At 51.5% G+C, this 20276-nt stretch overlaps 1 protein-coding gene across 1 annotated transcript in view; it reads left to right on the top strand.

Moving 5' to 3' along the window:
• The window catches only part of LOC144941634 (plasminogen-like), a 49550-nt gene that overhangs the window by 26490 nt on the left and 2784 nt on the right, over window positions 1-20276 (top strand). The window contains exons 11-16 of the mRNA XM_078867965.1: window positions 4992-5110; window positions 7890-8055; window positions 9138-9295; window positions 12037-12283; window positions 15865-15939; window positions 19511-19645. Coding sequence (XP_078724091.1) covers window positions 4992-5110; window positions 7890-8055; window positions 9138-9295; window positions 12037-12283; window positions 15865-15939; window positions 19511-19645 — 900 coding nt within the window. The remainder of the gene's footprint in view (window positions 1-4991; window positions 5111-7889; window positions 8056-9137; window positions 9296-12036; window positions 12284-15864; window positions 15940-19510; window positions 19646-20276) is intronic.

Below are 20276 nucleotides of genomic sequence, written 5' to 3'. Positions count from 1 at the left end.
GATGTTTTGGGTCCGTTTCCCGCTACTCCTCGGGGTAATAAGTATCTTTTGGTTGGGGTGGAATATTTTACCCGATGAGCCATGGCCTCGCCACTCGCCAACCAGTCTGCAGCAGCCATTACGGAGGCCTTTTTCCAGGGCTATGTCCTGGATAAGTGTGCTCCCGAACGCCTGCTGACCGACCAAGGGAAACATTTCTCTTCCACCCTGTTGCGGGATGTGTGCAACCTGCTAGGGACACACAAAATTCGCACCTCGCCATATCACCCCCAGACTGACGGTATGGTCGAGCGATTACATAGGACACTTACCTCCATGCTAAACCACCAGGTGTCTGAGTCACAGACTGATTGGGATCTCCACATACCTGGTGTCTTGGCCGCCTATAGAATGGCGCCCCATGCTGCCACGGGGTACTCGCCATTCTATCTTATGTATGGTAGGGAGGTTTGCCCCCCAATCAACGTACAATTGCACATTAAACAGCCCACACCTAAGGCTAAGATTGTCGACCACATCCATGCTAATGTGCGTCATCTCGTGGATGCCCGGGAGGCTGCTCAAAATAACTCAGAAGCCTGTCAGCTTGCCAACGAGCGGTTGCGGAACCTCCGCACGTCCCGCTACGTTTGGGTAGAAGGGGACCGCGCCTGGCTCCACTGCCCGCAGGTACAATTGGCTACTTCCTCAAAACTGCTTAAGCCTTGGAGAGGCCCGGTTGTTATTATTCGCATTCTCTGCCCGCAGTGTGTCAGGATCCAGCATGGCAAGCGCCGTTGGTTCATGCACCCGTCACGTCTAAAACCTTACATTCAACCCTACACACCTCCTTCACTTCTCGGGGCCCGAGAGCGCGACATGTCCGACGAGCCGCGCCGCGATGATGCTGGATCTAACTCTCGGGCAGGTCCCGCTGTCCCGCCCTCAGGTGCCTCGGCAATGAAACCCGCCACGGCCGACCCAGCGGGAACAAGCTTGCCCGCGGGATCAGCGACCCAGAACACTAGCGCAACAACGGGTCGTCGGTCCCCTCCCGCCTCCATCCCGGCCGATGGACCTGCCACTCGGACTCGCTCCAAACTGGAACGATTTTCATGACCCCCGCCCACGAACTCTCGTCCCAACGCGCCGCTCACCTTGCCATCATGTATAGTGGGCGGTTGGGGCGTGCGTTCATCCTGCATATATGTGTTTATACAGTGTGGTTCTGCATCGGTGGCCTGGAGTTTTTTTTTTATATACGCGTGACCACAGGAGGGGGAGAGGCGCTTTCTTCTCATTTTTCTTGTTTTGTCATCCATTTAGTCATTGACACGCATACACTCATTCTGATGGTTAACAAATAATTTATTGTACCATTGTATTTTTTTGACAGCCGGGTCGGCTGGAGGCTACGTAGAGGGGGGTAATTGCCATTAGAGGGGAGGGGCTGCTGGGGGCTCTGGGACCCTAGACAGATAAGCCTCGGCGCCAGGCGCTAGGATCCCAGGCAACCCAGACGCTTAAGCCCCTTGGCGCCACCAACGGGGGGGGGGGGGGGGGGGGGCTGTGTGTACTCTGTGGGATACCTGGGGGCGCACACAACCCCACCCCTCGTTGGGGACGAGGCATAAAAGGGCAGCTCCCTGGCCGATCGAGGCCAGTCGCAGCTCAAGACCCAAGACCCAAGACCAGCCAGCTTAGGGACCCTGGACCCCCTCGTCCCGCTTGTTCTTGTAAGGGCCGGGACGCTGTGAGGGCCAGTGGTGGGACTCTGGGACTCCTGGCTCTACGTCCTTGTAAGGGCGAGATCCGAGGAAGCCAGAGTCCAGACCCGCACCTTGGCTGGGTCGGGTCAGATTAGCCTCCCCTAGGGTAATTGTAGCCGGAGGACCCCAGAGCGTAGCCAGAGCAGTGTATCTAGGCTGTGTACCTAGGCTGTGTACCTAGGCTGTGTACCTAGGCTGTAACAGAGTATCAGGACTGTTGGTGTTGTATTGTAATAAAGAAGTTACCTCTACAAGTGTCTCCGGAACCCATTACACCTGCACCACAATGAACTTCAATGAACGCTGCTACTGTTTTGAGCAGATGTTGGAAGCCTGTTAAAGCAAGTTCTTGATGGCAGCATTTCGTCCGGTTCTGAACCCGGCTTGTTCCTTGGGGATGGTATCTTCAAGCGTAGGCTTCAGCCTATGCAGCAGGAGTCGCCACATCAGCTTTGTACCAGATGCTGGAGTGGGAAAGCGGGCGGTATTTTTGAGGATCCAATGTGTCCTTGCCGGGTTTAAAAACGGCTATCATTTTATCCGTTTTCCACTTCATTGGTACCACACCTAAAGGAGTGCATGTCGGTGAGGAAAGTGGCCGGCCATTTTCCCACTTGTGGTCCCAAGATCTTGATGAATTCTGGATAAATACCATCAAGACGCACAGCTTGCACCGATTTTCATCTGGGCAATACCAGGGTCCACTTCCCCCATTGAGAAAGGATCGGAGAATGCGGAGGTTTGTTAGCATGGGTCAAGAGTGCGGTCGAGTTGTAAATTTGTCGATCCTCGCTCATGAATTGCTGATCTGCTGTCCGGCAATGTCGTCAGGGCTGACGTGGACAGGTTTATAGGCTGGTGTCACTACTGCTCTCAGCAAGCCTTAGGAGGTCCCAGGCTTTCTGGCTCGTTTTTTGTAGAGTCAAGCGCCTCTACCGTTTCACGCTGCCTTTGTCGTCTTGTCGTCTCATGTGTCTGATCAGCATTGATCAATCGGAAAAAGTTGTTGGATTTCTGGAGACCGACAGCGAGTGAAGGCTTCCCTTGTGATGTTGGCCTTGGCAGCTCGACAAGACGAGCGAAGCAATGCTAGTTGACCCACAAGATAGGGAATCAATCCAACAGGATCCTCCATAGCCGTAGAGTAATTTGGGCCTACGGTCGTTCTCAGGTTCCAGAGTGGATGAGTGGAATCTGAAGGCCGATGTGGATCTCTACAGGGCCTAAGTTGTATTCGGTAATACCCAAGTTTACGTCAGAGATGCGTTCCTGAATGGTGCGACGACGGATATCGAAACGATGGTGAAGCTGTGTTAATGCGGGCATATTCATCCCAGACGTACCCATAACGTTACATAAAATTACAAAAAAATACTTACTCAACACTAGTGTACAGCAGTAAACTTTTAAAAAAATTATAAAGGGTACAATAAGATACTGTACACTATAAAATCACGAAAATACTATACGTAAATAATATGTTGAACTGTAGAGTACAGTACATTTATTTATGCACGAAGCAAAGTAATTTGTGTACAGGGTAGGTGGGAGCGAAGGCTGAGGAGGCGATGGATACGAGAAAGGACGGATGATGCTGTCAGCGACGTAAGTGTAGGTTGAGGCGACGCAAATCCGGTAGTGGTAATACTAATAAAGTGCAGACATATCTGCGAAACAACGTAAAAAGGGGAGAAGTTAATCGGGATATTACTGTTTTTGGAAAATCGTCGAGGTCGGTTTACATTTACGGCATTGGATCTCCGTACTTATTCCGCAATAATAAACATAAATCAGGCACGTTAACATTTTATCCACCGCGCTGACTTGAAAGTTCCGCCGTTTTTTTCAGTCACAGAGCAGGTGTTGGTCTTCTGCCACTGCCCCATGATGTCAGTTGCTCACCTCCCCGATCGTTGGCATGCTTGACCCACAAGGGTGTGGGCGGCTTTTGAAGGCGCCAACAGAGTAGGGGTGGCCTGGCCGGTGGTAGCGCTGAGACACGGTCGTTCCACACGTGGGGGCTTGTAGCCGTTGGAAATGTTTAAGACTGAAACACAGGGAGGATTTCTCCACAATTCTGGCTGTTGCCGGTTGAGGCTGGTTGTTGTAATCATCGGCGGAACATCACGGTACTCGAATTATAAATGTTGTGGGTTTACTATCCAACACACCGGTGTGCTGAAATAGTAACTAATTGTGAATATTTTGTTTACGTGATGAACCTTACTTAATGTGTCGGGTGGTTGGGAGTTTACCGACACATTTAATATTTACGCGATCTCACCCAAAAAAACAAAAGCTCTTATAGATAGTGTGGTGAGATGTTGGCATGGCTCGTGCCGAAGTCCTTCGAGGTCGGTCGTTACGCACGTTGCAAGGGCCACGTTTGTGGATGGTGGCTTGCGGTAACGACAGTGTAACCGTTTATATTTGAGCCAGGGCACTCTGAGTCCACGCGGGTTTCTTCCAGCGCCGGGACATCGATGTCTTGAACCCTGAGGATCTTCTCAATATAATCGCAATTCATACTGGAGGTGCACTCGACGTTCATGACGGGAACAATGTTCACATTTGCTCATCCTTGGGAAGGGCCGTTTTGTACCGTTGGTTGCTAATCAGGCTGGAAAACCTTTGTCGGGCATTCGGTTGCCGATTCGATGTGCTTTCCCTCGCAGCCGGCTAGACCACAAGCAGGTTGTCATCTTCTCCCCTGCGTTACTCATGGATTTGAATAATGGGCACAGACGCAAAGGCCCAAAACGTTAAGTGGCCAGCAACAAACAGCGCTTTCAATGATAGATAAGCATGAATATGTTTCTAGAATTGTGCAAGGATATGAGAGCTTTGGGGAAAAGACAATGGGAAGGAATTCTCAAGTGAAGCAGTAGGAGTGAAGAAGCAGAACGAGAAGTGTTGTGGCCGCTAGCATGGTGAGTGTGGATGGGATGAAAGAGTGAGCCTGATGAGTGAGCGGATGCATACGTGAGTGGTTAAGTGAGTGGGTGAGTGTGTGGGTGAATGGGTGGGTGAGCGAGTGGCTTAGTAAATTATAGTTTGAGTACATACGTGGCTGAGTGTGTTGTCACTTGCAGCGTAGTGGTTGAACACAGTGTGGATGAGACGAAACAGTCAGTGTCTTGTAGAGACCTCAACATGCATGGAGGGATGAACGATCAAAGCTCACGGGAGCCATGACCACGGTGTGAAACTTGCCAGTAAGCCTCAGGAATCTGTATGTTCCAGGTTTCCTGACAAAGATCTGCGGAGCAACTACTGCCGAAACCCCAACCTGGAGCCTCGGCCGTGGTGCTACACCACAGACCCCAGCGTGCGCCTTGAGGCCTGCACCATTCCCCGCTGCAGTGCGTCCCCCGATTACCCCTTTTCCCTCACAGCCCTCTCCCCTTCCCTTGCTGTATACAGTGCCGGATTAAGCTAGTGTGGGGCCTGTAGCATATGTTATAAAGGGGCCCTAAATAAAATAAAAATCCTAAATATTAAAACACGTAAATGTTTAACTTGCATAGTCAAGTAATTGTATTTCATTTGCTACACAGCCAGATAATACGACAAATCGCGAACCTCAAACACCCAGTCGTTCATAAAAGTTGAAGGCAGTATAATACTATAGTAATAAAGCAAGTGCAGAATCACTGAACCGGAATTGATAGCTTGAAAGCATAAAGCATTTAGCGCGGGGCCCTTGAAAGTGCGGGGCCCGTAGCATATACTACTTTTGCTACTAGGATAATCTGGCACTGGCTTTATGTAGTGACACCCAACACAGCGATCTTCAATAATAGGAGTCTTTATTTCTTCGAGCACGAGACAAGGTATTTAAAGATTCCCTTTTCTCCAAGCGTCACAAATTTCCTCGCTTCAACACGTTCCTTCGGAGTGGGCAGGTAGGAACTTGGTTGGACAGCGCATTCGTGCACGACAGACAAATAATCCATGGTGGGCAGTGTGGAAGCTGTTGTTCCTACTGTATAAGTGTACTGTGTCGTGTATAGTGTAGTGTATAGGTTAAACGTTAAGTTTTATAAGGGCACCACGGGGTGACCAGCCCCACCCCACTCAGCCCCACCCAACCCCACCCAGCCCCACCCAACCCCACCCAGCCCCACCCAACCCCACCCAGCCCCACCCAACCCCACCCAGCCCCACCCAGCCCCACCCAACCCCACCCAGCCCCACCCAACCCCACCCAGCCCCACCCAGCCCCACCCAGCCCCACCCAACCCCACCCAACCCCACCCAACCCCACCCAGCCCCACCCAACCCCACCCAGCCCCACCGCTCCCACCCCTCACCCAGCCCCACCCAGCCCCACCCTCCCCACCCAGCCCCTCCCCACCCTCTCCACCCAGCCCCTCCCCACCCTCCCCACCCAGCCCCTCCCCACCCTCCCCACCCAGCCCCTCCCCACCCTCCCCACCCAGCCCCTCCCCACCCTCCCCACCCAGCCCCTCCCCACCCTCCCCTCTCCACCCAGCCCCACCCCTCCCACCCCCAACTTAATTACCTTAAGGCTGGGAATGTTGAAAGAAACACGAGGCAAAAGATCCGCTTTTTCTTTTCAAGGCTTCCATTTTATGAATGAAGCCACCCTCCCCAGTTCCATTTTGTGAATGAAATATCGCCCGTCTCCTCATTGGCCCGAGTCGAGGCGGTGCCCCCCCTCCCCACCACTAACCCCACCCCCAACCCCACCCCCAACCCACCGCTCCCATTGGTCGGCGCCCCCGAGCCAATGGGAGGGCTCTGGTGGGGCGGGGCCATGCACGACAGACAGACAAATAATCCCTGGTGGGCAGTGTGGAACTGTTGTTCATACCTGTATTATTATCTTGCCCCTCAAGCCCTTTGCCGAAGGTTCATTGACCTTCCGCTTTTTCTCGAGCCAATCGTCTTTTGCTTTTCCTCACGGGTTCCAACCGTCCCCCTGTCAATCATCCTCAGTTTTCCGCCCTTTCAGGCCCGTTAAGTACCAATCAGAGGGCTTGTTTTACTTCCTGACTATCCGTGTCATGCACGCCGTGTCTATAACGTTGGGTGAGTGTTTCCGGTTGTAATGAATCACTACACCTATATGACAGAGTTAGCCAAACATCCTAAAACTGTTTAAACTAAACGATTTTTTTTATGTTACCAGGTAAGGCCCACTGAGCTATGTAGCTCTTTTTCAGAAGCGACCACAGATCTTGGGTAATTGGTGGTATGCCCGTTCTGGGTGCCTTTCCCGCTTGTCTGCATACTCGGAGCACTTGATTCTCAATCAGATCCTCGTTGACTTCGCTATTGCCACCATTTCTCTGGCGCCGATACAATTAATGGCACCACTTAGTGGGAAGCGTGATTAAGATTGCAATCATCATGATCATATTTCTCACTTCATTATTGTCATCTCCATAAGCACCATCATCACTACCACCATGCCATTCATTATCAACCATCCATCATCTGTCAAGATCATGGCCAAACATCCCAATATAGGAACACAGAGCTTGGACAATTGTTGGAAGCACTGGTACTGGTTGCCCTCCCATTTGTCTGTGGATTCCCGAACTTTGGTGCAAAAACTCTGCACGTTACAAACTCTGCCGCAGCATTGTGCGTTGCAGAACAATAATATTAACAGGATTATTCCAACACCGTGACATTGGTGAGACACGAAAGGAATACTTTTGTAAGTCACAAGGTAGAGAAACTGCCATAGGATGAGGTCCGTGATGTGTACGACGATATGAAGAGTAGTGTTACCGATGGTTATTGTGAATGAGAGCGAGGATGGTGAGAACTACGATGTTGAACAGGTAAATTTGCAGACCTCCAATTGCGAAAGAGCATTCTTCACGAGATAGAGTTCTTGAGAGCCCCCTGTAGAGAATATTTGGCTTAATCTTCCACGCTGGACAACGTCTTGGCTAGAGGCGGGAGTATTCACATTTTGCCTCAACAGATTTGTGACTCGCCCATCGATTGCGGTAAATCCATTCATAATACGGCTGCTGGATGGTCAGAGGTGGGGGTGGGTGATTTAATAAACTCACGCTGTAGTTTCAACCGACGTGTCAACGATTCAGACGGTTGTTTGGGAATGCAAAGGAAACGATTCGAACGACCCCGATTTTCACCCAGCAGATACGCCGCCACCAGCGACCTCTACCAGCACCGTGTGCGCCAGAGGCCGTGGGGAGGGCTACCGGGGCTCCAGGACGGTGACTCTCTCGGGGAAATGGTGTCAGCGGTGGGACTCGCAGTTCCCGCACAGGCATAGCCGCACCCCGGAAAACTACCCCTGCAGGTAACCAGTGCACACAGCCGCCCGGAAGGAGACACGCACAAAGACAAATATTCACCGTGTGGCCTATAATAGACCTCACATGGCCTCAAAGTGCACCTAACCTGGCACAAGCGCTGTGGTTACATCGCCACCACTTAGTGTCTGCGTGAGAGTGGGGAGCAGTGGCGCAGTTGTTAGCACACTGCTCTGCGAACCAGGCAACACAAGTTCGATTCCTGCCAACAGAAAACATCAATGACATACCCATCCTGGGCTTCGCCTAGATCAGGGGTGGGGAACGTCCGGCCCGCGGGCCGTATGAGGCCCGTGAAATCATTTGATCTGGCCCTGCCAAGACAACCGCAGGCAGGACTCGAAATTCAATCAAACTAGGAGAAAACCTGGAAAAGCAGTTGCGAGTAGCAGCAACATCATCAATACCAGCTAACATCACACGCCTCGCCAAAGAGAAGCAGTTCCAGCCATCACATTAGGGGTGAGTTAATTAAATGTTTGACCAAATATAACAGGCTAATTTTTAAGTTGATAATTTTGTATGGCCCGCGAATTATGTTTTAAATATCCAAATGGCCCTTGGCAGAAAAAAGGTTCCCCACCCCTGGCCTAGATCATAACTATTAAATGAGTGCCCGGCCCGATGTGCACTGAGGAAACAAAGGTGAACTGGCGTGGCGATAACCACACCACCCCCTCGTGTGCTGTGTTGACCTGCCATAGTTGCTGGGCTAACTGTTTAGGCTACACAGGGGATCTTTTTCTTGGATCATTCATAAACATGCGTTTAGAGTCATTTGGCTGCAATACATTTCCATTTGATAAGCCACTTCGTTGAGCTATAATTGAGCTATAATTTGTGGCCAGGTCACTTCAGCGGGCCTTGCCTGGTTACAAAATAAAATCAATAAAGAACACGGACCGCCGGCAAACGTGAGCAGCTACACGAGCAACGGGTTTCATCGGGCGCGCTTCCACTCCTCGCAGTTGCAATGCCGCGTGTGCGCGAGCGCTTGCACACGCAACGAGCTCCGCAGCACCTTGATCTTCCGTCCGTCTGTGTGCGTGCCGCCCTCGGTTGTTGCAAGCGGGCTGCAGGAGAACTACTGCCGCAATCCGGACGGGAACAATGGCACCTGGTGCTACACGGTCAGCGCGGCGCTGCGCTGGGAGTATTGCGACGTTCAGCCCTGCCGCCCCGCCGCGCCGTCGCCGCCGTCGCCGCCGCACGACCCCCGCGAACCAGGCACGCGGGCCCGGGGGGGGGGGGGGGGTAGCCAGACGACTATTGCTGTTACTCACCACTGCGCCACCACTCTGCACTCTCACACAACAACAGCGCTTGTGCCAGGTCAGGTGCACTTTGAGGCCACGTAAAGTGTCAAAAACTTGCTGACAGGTCACTGAACAGACCAAGGTGCTTTGGGTTGACTGAGATGACTGACAGATGCACCATCTGCCCTGTCTACTGTGCCATCTTGCTTCATTTTATACGCCCAGCACTCTGCTCATTGTTGTGGGCGTCGCTCCTCTGCACCTCTGTTGTTGTTCCGGTGGCAGGAATTGATTTGTAAGAAGATCTGGAACTCATTGAGGCTTTCCTGGGTAAACAATCATAATAACTATTTTCTATTTTTATTTTACCAAGTAAGGCCCATTGAGCTATATAGCTCTTTTCTTAGAAGCGACCTGGCCACAAATAATAGCTCAACGAAGCGGCTTATCACGTGGAAATTTATAATCGCCAAATGTGGAGGGAAAAACTCGGAAAAAAATCCACACGACCACAGGGGGAGAGACATCCAAACTCCAAATATACAGGTGGTAGGGTCAGGATTGATTCCACGACTTCCTGTATACCAGGCGAAGTAGTTAACATCTCGCACAGTGCATGGCCATGGGACAGAGGACCTAGCCCAGGGGTCTGCAACCTTTAAGCCCAGGAAGGTTTTTACTTCTTCCAAACATGTGACAAAGCAACGGCAACGTTATTGCCTGTCACCGGGCGGGCAGTGTGGAGCGGAGCGGCGACCTGTCAGCAGCGGCAACGCCAGAGCAGGTGTCACAGTGCGCCTCCTCCCCTCGCTAGCATCCGCCCCGGAGCCGCGGTCAAGGTTCAAAAGAGCCGCATGCGGCTCCGGAGCCGCAGGTTGCCGACCCCTGACCTAGCCATTGTGAGACACTGTGAGAGGCTCGCTGAGCACGTATGATGGAAACAACTGGACGTGCAACGTGACTAAGCAGGGCAATACGCCTCCTCTTCCACATGACCGTCCTTCGACGTTACACATCCCATCAGCCGCTCGGCCTTCTACGTGTGCATCTATATAAAAGGGAAATTTGTGAATGTGTGTCTGTTCAAAATGTACACCATACAAAAATTATAAAAATAGACTTGCATATTTTTTTTGGGGGGGGGCGCAATAATGCATATATTTTGCACGGCAAGTGAGCTGTGACGTCACATCTGTCATGTGACCCGTATGTGGAAGCGTAACCCCCCCCACCCTCTGCGGGTAAAGAGAAATACAAATGTGTTGCAGGTCCAAGGCGTTCTTCGCGCAGCATTGGTTTATTATTTTAGTCGCTTACTTCCGTACGCACCCTGAAAGTTGTGTGTGTCTGCAGCAAGAGCGAGTATGTGTACCTATGGACGCGCGCGCGTGTGTGTGGGGGGAGCGGTAGTGTAGTGGTCGTAGCGCGCTGCGCTACGAACCCAGCGACCTGAGTTTGATTCCCGCTCACGGCCACCATCGGTGACGATTATTTGAACCGGTCTTGGGCCTCCCATAGGTTGACTCAGCCTCAAACGAGTAACTGGTGTGGTGTGAACATCGCCACTGGGGAGACAAAGGCGACCGGGCGTGGTGCTGGCCACCCACCCCCTCGTGTGCCGTGCCGGCCTTCATAGGTGCTCGCTAACAGCACTTGCCCCCTACAGTCTCACAGGCTACACGGGGGATCTTTGTCTTTATCCTGTATGTGTGGGGGGCAGCGACTGCGTAGTGGTTAGCGCGCTGCGCTACGAACCTGGCGACCCGAGTTCGATTCCCGCTCACGGCCACCACCGGTGACGATTATTTGAACCGGTCCTGGGCCTCCCCTAGGTCGAGTCAAACGAGTAACTGGTGTGGTGTGTGAACATCGCCACTGGGGGGACAAAGGCGGCCGGGCGTGGTGAATCCAAGTCCCGGGCGAAGCCGAGTAGTAAAGCTAGTCTTTTATATATATATGTGTGTCTGTTCGAAATGTTTAGCATACTTCCCGACATGCAACAAACTTGAAATTTGGCATGTGGGTAGCTTCCAGACTGTACACAATGCTTAGCTCTGCAATCTTACATTTACTTGCAAATTCTATCTCTAGCCCCGCCCACTTACCCTTGGGTTCTACCCACCTCAAACCAATATAACCTTTGGCTGCAGTAGCTCTCGCTATATTTCTTCCTGCCTCAGCAGTCCGCCTGCTGTATTTTTTCACCTGAAGATGATTGCTTGTGTTGCGATCGAAACGTCGTGATCTATTATAAATTTTTCTATCTACGTGAATTTACCGAAAGAACCAAAGAGTATTATACACATACTGCTGAGCGCAGGCCCAAAGGCTCAGAATGTCAGGCAGCCAACAACACACGGTTATGTCTTAAGTTAAATACATTTATTAAGGTTACTATGATAAGAGATGATGATTATGGAGAGGGAATTCCAAAGTGGAGCAGTGTGTCTGTGAGTGAGTGGGGGAGTGAGCATTGTGACCTGCAGTGTGGTGGTTGAACCAGAGGCAGATCCATGGCGGAGGGTGGTACTGATGTTTAAAGCTTTTCAAACAGGACCCTATACTCATTACAACAACAAAAATGTCCAATGTCCTGTCTCTGGCAAATAACAATACCCCTCACATCCGCCGCTGGCCTTAACACAGGACAGGTGAGACAGTGGTGGCAGTGATGATGCAATGTCGTTTTATATTTGTTTGGCCTTCGGACAGTGCCGTCTCTGGTGCCGAGGCCACCGTGGCCTGCTGAAGACTCTCAGCCATTGTGGCCGCAGGGAGGGCCGGGCCTGCCAGAACTCCCCGGCTCGCCGGCCCATGTTGCCCCGGGGCTTTATCGTTGCGGTGTCGCTGCCGCGGCTCTGTCCGATTGCCGCCAGCGAATCGTTGGGGGCTGCGAGGCTCGGCCCCACTCGTGGCCCTGGCAGATCAGCCTGCGAGTCAAGCTCACGGCCTTCAGCCGGTACTCACTCCTCCTCATCGTGCACACACACAGAAACACATACACGCACACAAATAAAGACAAAGATCCAGCGTATAGCCTACACAGACTGTTGGTGCAAGTGCTGTTAACGAGCACCTATGAAGGCCAGTACGGCATACGAGGGGGTGGGTGACCAACACCATGCCCGGCCGCCTTTGTCTCCCAGTGATGACGTTTGCAAACCATACAAGGTACTCATTTGAGGCTGAGTCGACCTAGGGGAGGCCCATGACCGGTTCAGATAATCGTCACTGGTGTTGGCCGTGAGCAGGAATCGAACTCGGGTCGCCAGGTTCGTAGCGCAGCGCGCTAACTGCGACACTACCGCTCCCCACCAGACGCACACACACAAACACGCACACACACAAACACGCACACACAACAATAACAACAACCGCCATTCGCCACTAAATGGCGGTGACGTCACCACGACGCTTGTGCCAGGCTATGTGCACCTTGAGGCCACGTGAAGTGTCAAACGCCCACTGGCAGGAGGTCACGGGGCAGACCCAGGTGCCACAGGTCGACTGAGACGACTGGCTGATGCACCACCTGTGCCCCCTACTGTGCCAACTTGCTGTGCTTTAGCCACCCGGCACTCCTCTCGTTGTTGTGAGCGTCGCTCCTCCACCCTCCGTTGTTGTTGGAGGGCGACTGCCTCCAATTGCCCAGAGGCGTTTTTCACGAGCCTCCTCCAAAGAGGCCGATCTTGACACCGCTGGTACCAGTCATCGGCAAGTCCACTCAGCTCCACATCCTCCTGTACCACATCACTCCATCCCTTCTCTAGCCCGTGCCGCGCCCGTTTAGCCCCCTCTATCCGGCCGAACAAAAGCTGTTTAGGCATGCAGTGATTGGCATGCGGGCTACATGACCCAGCCAACGCAGCCTTGCCTGCCGGAGGAGCTCACCGATGGGACTTTGCCCAGATCTTTCAAGGATTTGTGAGCTCCTCACACCATCCAGCCAGGTTAAACCCAAGATGGATCGTAGGCAGGCCAGCCTAAATGTTTCCAATCGGCGAAGATGCTCCATTAGGTGGTTCCATGTTTCGCAAGCGTAGAGAAGGGAGGGAATGACCGTGGCGAGAAGACTTGAAGCTTCGTGCGGAACGACAGACCAGGTAGCTTCCACACAGCATTACGCAACCGATGAAAAGATAATGTCGCTCGACTGATTCTGAGTGAGACCTCTGCTGTCAAACCGGAGCCGATCATGAGCACACTGCCCAGGTATGGGAAACTCTCCACTCTCTCCCCATCACTGATTGGGAGTTGTGGGGGTGGAGTGCCTGATGGTACAAAATACCCAGGCAGGTGCTTAGTTTTGGTGGGGCTGATGGTAAGGCCCCACCTCTTAGTGGCACGCTCCAGTTTCAGCAGCAGCGCCTCCAACTCCTCCTCTGAGTGATCAGCAATTAGCAAATCATCAGTATACATAACGTGGTTGACCAATAAGGAGCCATCCCTTGACATCACCCGGGCATCGATCAGCCTCCCATTGTATCAGTACCAGATGGAAATTCCTCTGGTACAGCCATCAGAGGCTTAACGAACTACGTGGTCGAAAAAGATGTTAAATAATATGGGAGCCAGAGGACATCCTTGCCGCACCCCATGGTGAACAGGGAATGGCTCCGACTCCCGGCCACGTAGTTTTACCCAGGCCCGCTCACCATCATGAAGGTCCTTAATGATCGTGAGCAGAGGGTCAGGGACTCCGAAAGCACGAAGAACAACCCAGAGAGCCCAGGCCTACTTATGGTATCATAGGCCTTGACCAGGTCAATAAAGCAGAGATCTAGGTCTTGTTGGGATTCCCTACACCTCTGCTGTAGCAAACGGACAGAAAATATGGCGTCTGTGTAGAACTGCCTCTTCCTGAAACCACATTGGGGCTCCGCCAGGGTCTCTGGGGAGGTCTGGACCGTGTACCCAAAGCAGCCATTGCAGCTGCCTGAGTCACAGTCCTAAACCTCGCCCATTTACCCTCGACATCTGGAGGAGTGGGGGACGATTCCAACCCCAGCCACAAGCGATGATGAAATTCTCGCTTGCAACTTTCATCAGCTAGCTGAGACCAGGCCACCTTAGGTTTGAATGGGGTCCTGGGTGTTACACCCACTACCGGAGTGGAAGAATGGCAGGCGCATCTTACAGATGACAAGTCGATGGTCAGAGGGCAGATCAGCTCCACGGTAGGTCCTGGTGTCAAGGACATGGGCCCGCATCCGCTGTTCCATCACTATATAGTCCAGCAGATGTTCTTGCTTGGACCCGGCATGCATCCATGTTGTGTGGATGCGCCGATGCCGGAACAGCGTGTTGGTAATTACAAGTCCATGGGCTGCACAAAAATCTAGCAGCCTCCTACCGTTGTTATTGAGCTATCCCTAGGGGCCACTTTAGCTAGCACCTGTGACAGGAGGTCATGGGAGGCCTCTGACTCATCGGCCTTGCCTGCATCCCTCCACGGATGTTCGTCTTCGATGGGGGCATAAGTAACCACGACCACCACTCCTCGCCTCCGGTTGATGGGAAGACTAGCCCAAAGTATCCTGGGGCTTACAGCTTCCCACACCTCACCGCCACGCTCCCACGCCCCCTTCATTCTTTTGTTCAGAAGAAGAGCCACTCCCTGTTGTTTGGCAGTCTCCTGCCCCGAGTAGAGGACTGTCCACCCCTCATGGTGGCAGGAGCCAGAGCCGGTCCACCAGACCTCCTGAATACCACAGAGATCCAGGCGGTACCGGTTCAGCTCCCGACAGAGGAGTGGCAGCCTCTCCTCCGCAGTGAGCGTTCGAACATTCCACGTGGCCATCCGTAGTGGTTTTTTATTGTTTCTGGAGGAGCCCCGAGAGTAAAGATTAAATCTCCTGTCTCCGCCAAATGGGGTTTGGCCAGGAGACGTCATAGACGTCTGTCCCCCTGGGGCCTCCGGCCAAAGCTTATTAATTAGATATTTTTTACGTGCTTTTGTGGTAAGTTATTGAAGGTGGAGGGGTTACCAGCCCCTCGCACCCGTCCAGAGTCCCTATTTAGCTGCTGTGGTGGTTACAAACGCCCTGAGGGGAAAGGGCCAATCGGAATTGGCCCTTCCCCCCACAGCACTGTCCACGACAACGTTACCCGTCCGGCACCACGAGGAGGTAGGGGGTTGTTTTAGCCGCACACACACACACACACAACAACAACAAACACACACACGCACATACACACAGACACTCACAAGCATCCCATTCACAGCATCAGATGCACTTGGAGTCGGTGGTGGAGATACGTCTGGGAGCCTTTGGCGTTTACATCGACTCAGTTGACAGTTATAGGTAGAGCCAATTCCAAAATTTACTTTTTGGCCGAATATCAACACCTGCTTAAGTATTCCGCTGAATTCCATATACAAAGCCAATTATAGTAATTCTCAATGGATTGGATTTTAGTTTGGGGTTGCTGCCATCTCTCACGCAACTCACAACTACGTGCACCCACGCAACACGCACCAGATACACGTAACATACGCGGTGCACGCTGGCGGCCGGCTCTGTCCGCTGTGGGCTGCAGGGACTACTCGCACGACTGCGGCGGAGCCCTCATCACCCCTGAGTGGGTCATCACGGCGGAGCACTGCGTCAAGCGGTGCGCTACACAGACACACACGACGCACACACGCTACACACATATATGCGCTACACACACACGTGCGTGCTACACACACACACGATACACACACATGCTACACACATACACGCGCTCTACACACACACACGCGCTCTACACACACAAACACGCACGCAACACTCACGCACACTACATACATACGCATGCTACACACACACATGCTACACATACACATTCTATACATACACGCTTCACACACATGCTACACACACACACATGCGCGCTACACACACGCACACACACACACGCGAGCTTCATACACTATATTCTTAGGTCTTTTCGGTAAAGTCACGTAGGTAAAACATTAAAATTAATAAAAGTAAAATAAAATAAAAATCACGACGTTTCGGAGGCAACACAAGCTTCCGTCTTCAGGTGGAACCGTCACAGTCACGACAGCTGTATCAAGTAAATGAGAGATTACAAGAGCTACCACTCCGTATATATAATGGTTGGAGAGGGGGGAAGGGCCAAGTACGGCACACTTTTTATTAATATGGTAAGGTGAGGCTTAAGAGGCTGAGCCTTTGTTATGGAAAGGTACGGTTTGTGACTAAGCCTGGCCTACATAACAATAGTGTGAAAAAAGAAACAACTAAACATGGTACACACGCGCGCTACACACACACGCACGCTACACACACACGCAACACATACACACACACGCGACACACACGCTACACACACGCGAGACACACGCGCTACACACGCGCTACACACACACGCACGCTACACACACACGCTAGACACACACGCTATACATACACACACACGCACGCTACACATACACACACGCTACACATACACACACGCTAGACACGTGTTACACACACACACACGCATGCTGCACACACGTGCTACACACACGCGCTACACACACGCATGCTGCACACACGCACGCTACACACGCACGCTACACATACACACGCACGCTACACATACATACACAGGAACGCTACACATACACACACGCTAGACACACGTGCTACACACACACACGCACGTGCTACACACACGTGCTACACACACACGCATGCTGCACACACGCACTCTACACACACACGCGCCGGTGGCTTCGCGGTGCCAGGCGGCAAACTGGCCACGCGCGTGGCCTGTGGTCCAGTATTGTGGTGGCGGCGAGTGTTGGTGGATCGCACAGAGATCGTGAAGCTCCCTTCTCGTGGGCGTCCAGGTGCCGCCATACCCTGGTTTGCGAGAAGGTGGTACAGCAAAATGTAAACACCATCTGTTGCATCTGTATGGGATAAAATGTTGCCCCCCCCCCAGTTTAACAAGTAGGCTTTCGCGACCAATGTTATCCATGATAAAGGAGTTTTTTTGTGTTGAATTGCGTAATATAAATGTGTCGTTTACCTTCCACCACCGACAGCCAATTAGTAAGGTAGTCACCAGGGGCGGTTTCTTCATTTGGGCGATTGGGCGACGCACCACCAATCTCATTCAACTACAGTTACGCTAGGCGTTACTGTGCCTCTGGATATAGTCCAATCAGCGTCATGTCACGTTCTGTGGAGTACCGCCTCTTTTTGGGCGATTTCACTCCGGCTGAGAATCGGCCAGTGTTCCCATAGACTTACATTCAAAGATGTTTTTTTTCGAACGGCGGGCGCTACAATGCATTCTCTATGGCTTCCGGGAGGGCTCGCACTAACGTGCTTACGTCATCATACGTAAGCACGTTTCAGTCAACAATATTATTTGTCGCCACCTAGTGGAATCTTTAATAAAAGAAACTGAGTGGATTGTAATAATAGTGAGTATAGAAACAAACAAGATGTATTGTTAAGAGTCACTTTATTTTTCATTAATATTAAAGAAGTGAAGTTGCCTTTACATGCTTAAGCTGTTAATTTATCCATTGCATGGGTGGACCTTATCCTTATCAATCATCCAGACATTTGCCCCCCCTGAGAGATTTTGCAGGAGCCGCCACTGGTAGTCACATAAACAAAACATGCCAATTAGTTACTAGTTCAGCACACCCTTGTTGGAGAGTAAACCCACAACATTTATTGAGTACGAGGTGTCGCTGGTAATCACAACAACCGGCCTCATCAGGCGGTTTGCCAGAATTGTGGATAAGTCTTCCTGTTTCAGTCTTTAAAAAAGAAACGCGAGAGTTTTCTCTGGTTTCCTGCCACATGTAAACAATCATAATTTGCTGATAACTCATATATATGTAGTGACTGACTCAGAGACACTAAGAGTAGGAGGCACTCTGTTTATTAACACGGCCTGACAGTAACACTTAGTAACAACGGTTCCCAGTCAGGACAGGTGGTAGACTGCCTGACTGGCGATGACGAGATGGTGAAGACGGAGACGATGGTGAAGACTCCAGCAGCACGACGGGATCCCACTCCAAACAACAGCCCCGAGGTCCCCTCCAGGGGCCCCTCTTATACTATTCTTAGGTTTCTTCGGTAAAGTCACGTAGGTAAAAAATTAAAATTAATAAAAGTAAGCAACACAAGCTTCCGTCTTCAGGTGGAACCGTCACAGCCCGACAGCTGTATCAAGTAAATGAGGGATTACAGGAGATACCACTCCGTATATATAATGGTTGAGGGGGGCAGGGTCAGGAACGGCACACTTTTTATTAATATGGTAAGGTGAGGCTTAAGACTAAGAATAGACTGCATAACAAATGACTGAGCCTTTGTTATGGAGAGGTGCGGTTTGTGACTAACGCCTAGCCTACATAACAAATGCTGCAAATGAGACCGAGCCTCTGCCATGTAGATGGTAATAGGCTACATAACAAAAGACTGAGCCTTTATTATGGAGAGGTTCGGTTTGTGACTAAGCCTGGCCTACATGACAAAAGTGTGAAAAAAGAAAGCTAAATCTGGTAAAACAGAACTGGCTGTCTATCAGTAACCTGTAATATTTGTCTGTCAAATACGATGGTCCAAATAAGTGTAGTTAAATCTTTTTTGCATGGTTAATCACATCTTTCCAATGATTACTCAGTTTGTAACCATCATCACGGTTGAAATTATGTCTGTGTTTGTATATTTGTATACTGTCAGCGTGACCTGGCTCCGCCCCCGGCCACGCCCCCTTCTGGAACCTACGAGTGGGAACTTATATGTGCCCCTTCCGTAACCTTTGCCCTAGATCCCTCTCTGGTTTATCACGTGGCCTGCTGTCAGTCAGGGCTGCTGTAAGCTGCAGATCCCTTTCCCTGCCAGCAGCCAGCACTATGTTGCTACGTGACCGATTCTGTGTCACGACATATATATAGAGGAACGCAGAGCTTGGAGGGGAAATGGGCGCTGGCTCACCGCTGCCTTTGCTGCTTGCCTCTCCACACACTCCGATTAGTACAGTTGGCTACGTACGGTACGAAAGAAGTTCAACGTACACAAATAACATTGTCTGTGGTTCCTCCTGGTGCCTCTGAGTCGTTCTCTCTCTCTTCTCCAGAGCAAGAAAACACTGCGGTGGCGGCATGTTCCAACTTGAAGTAATTCTTGTTTGTTGTCGTCGTTGTTGTTGCGTGCAGGCCTGCATACCTCATGAAGGTTTACTTGGGAGCACACAAGGACAACGACCCTGAGCCGTCATGGCAGACGGCGTCCATCTCGAGGATCGTGGTCGAACCCGGTCACGCGGACATCGCGCTCATCAAGCTCTCCAGGTCACGACGATCAGCGCGGGTGGCCGGCTCTGACCTGGTTGAGCGCTGAAGAGTGGCAGGAGTCATTCTACCACTTAGGGAAATATATCGTCGGATTAGGTCCCGTGTGTCATTAGTCGATGGCGAGAACCAGAGACCACAAAATAATCCCATAGAGATACGGAGAGATACATAAAGATACACAAAGATACGTTAAAGATAAGTCACGGTCGTGAGATTGTGGCCATGCTACCCAATGGACCGCATAGTAAACCACTGGTCTGCACTCCTTCAAGGGAGGAATAGCAAAACTGCACAAACCCTTTCCCGAAGCCATCTCGTGGCTTACAGACCTCGACATTGACACTTAGCTCCTGGACATATTGCCGCCACACGTAACCATAGACTAGAATCTAGACTTGACTACGGTAATGCCATGGTGGCTAGGCTTACAAGCCGTTCCTTATCACGGTTACGGATTGTAGCAGAATTCAGCTGCAAGGGTTCTCACCAGAATAAAACAAGAGGGAGCACTGGCAATTCTGCACTGGCTTTACAATCCTATCACTGATGTTTGAAGCACTCAGTGGAATGGTACCAGGTTCACTCATTAGAGTTATTGTCTCCACATCGGCCGCAGCATGCACTGAGG

Source organism: Lampetra fluviatilis, chromosome 25, assembly GCF_964198595.1.
Source record: "Lampetra fluviatilis chromosome 25, kcLamFluv1.1, whole genome shotgun sequence".
Lineage (NCBI taxonomy): Eukaryota > Metazoa > Chordata > Hyperoartia > Petromyzontiformes > Petromyzontidae > Lampetra > Lampetra fluviatilis.
This window is presented reverse-complemented; position numbering and strand designations above follow the sequence as displayed.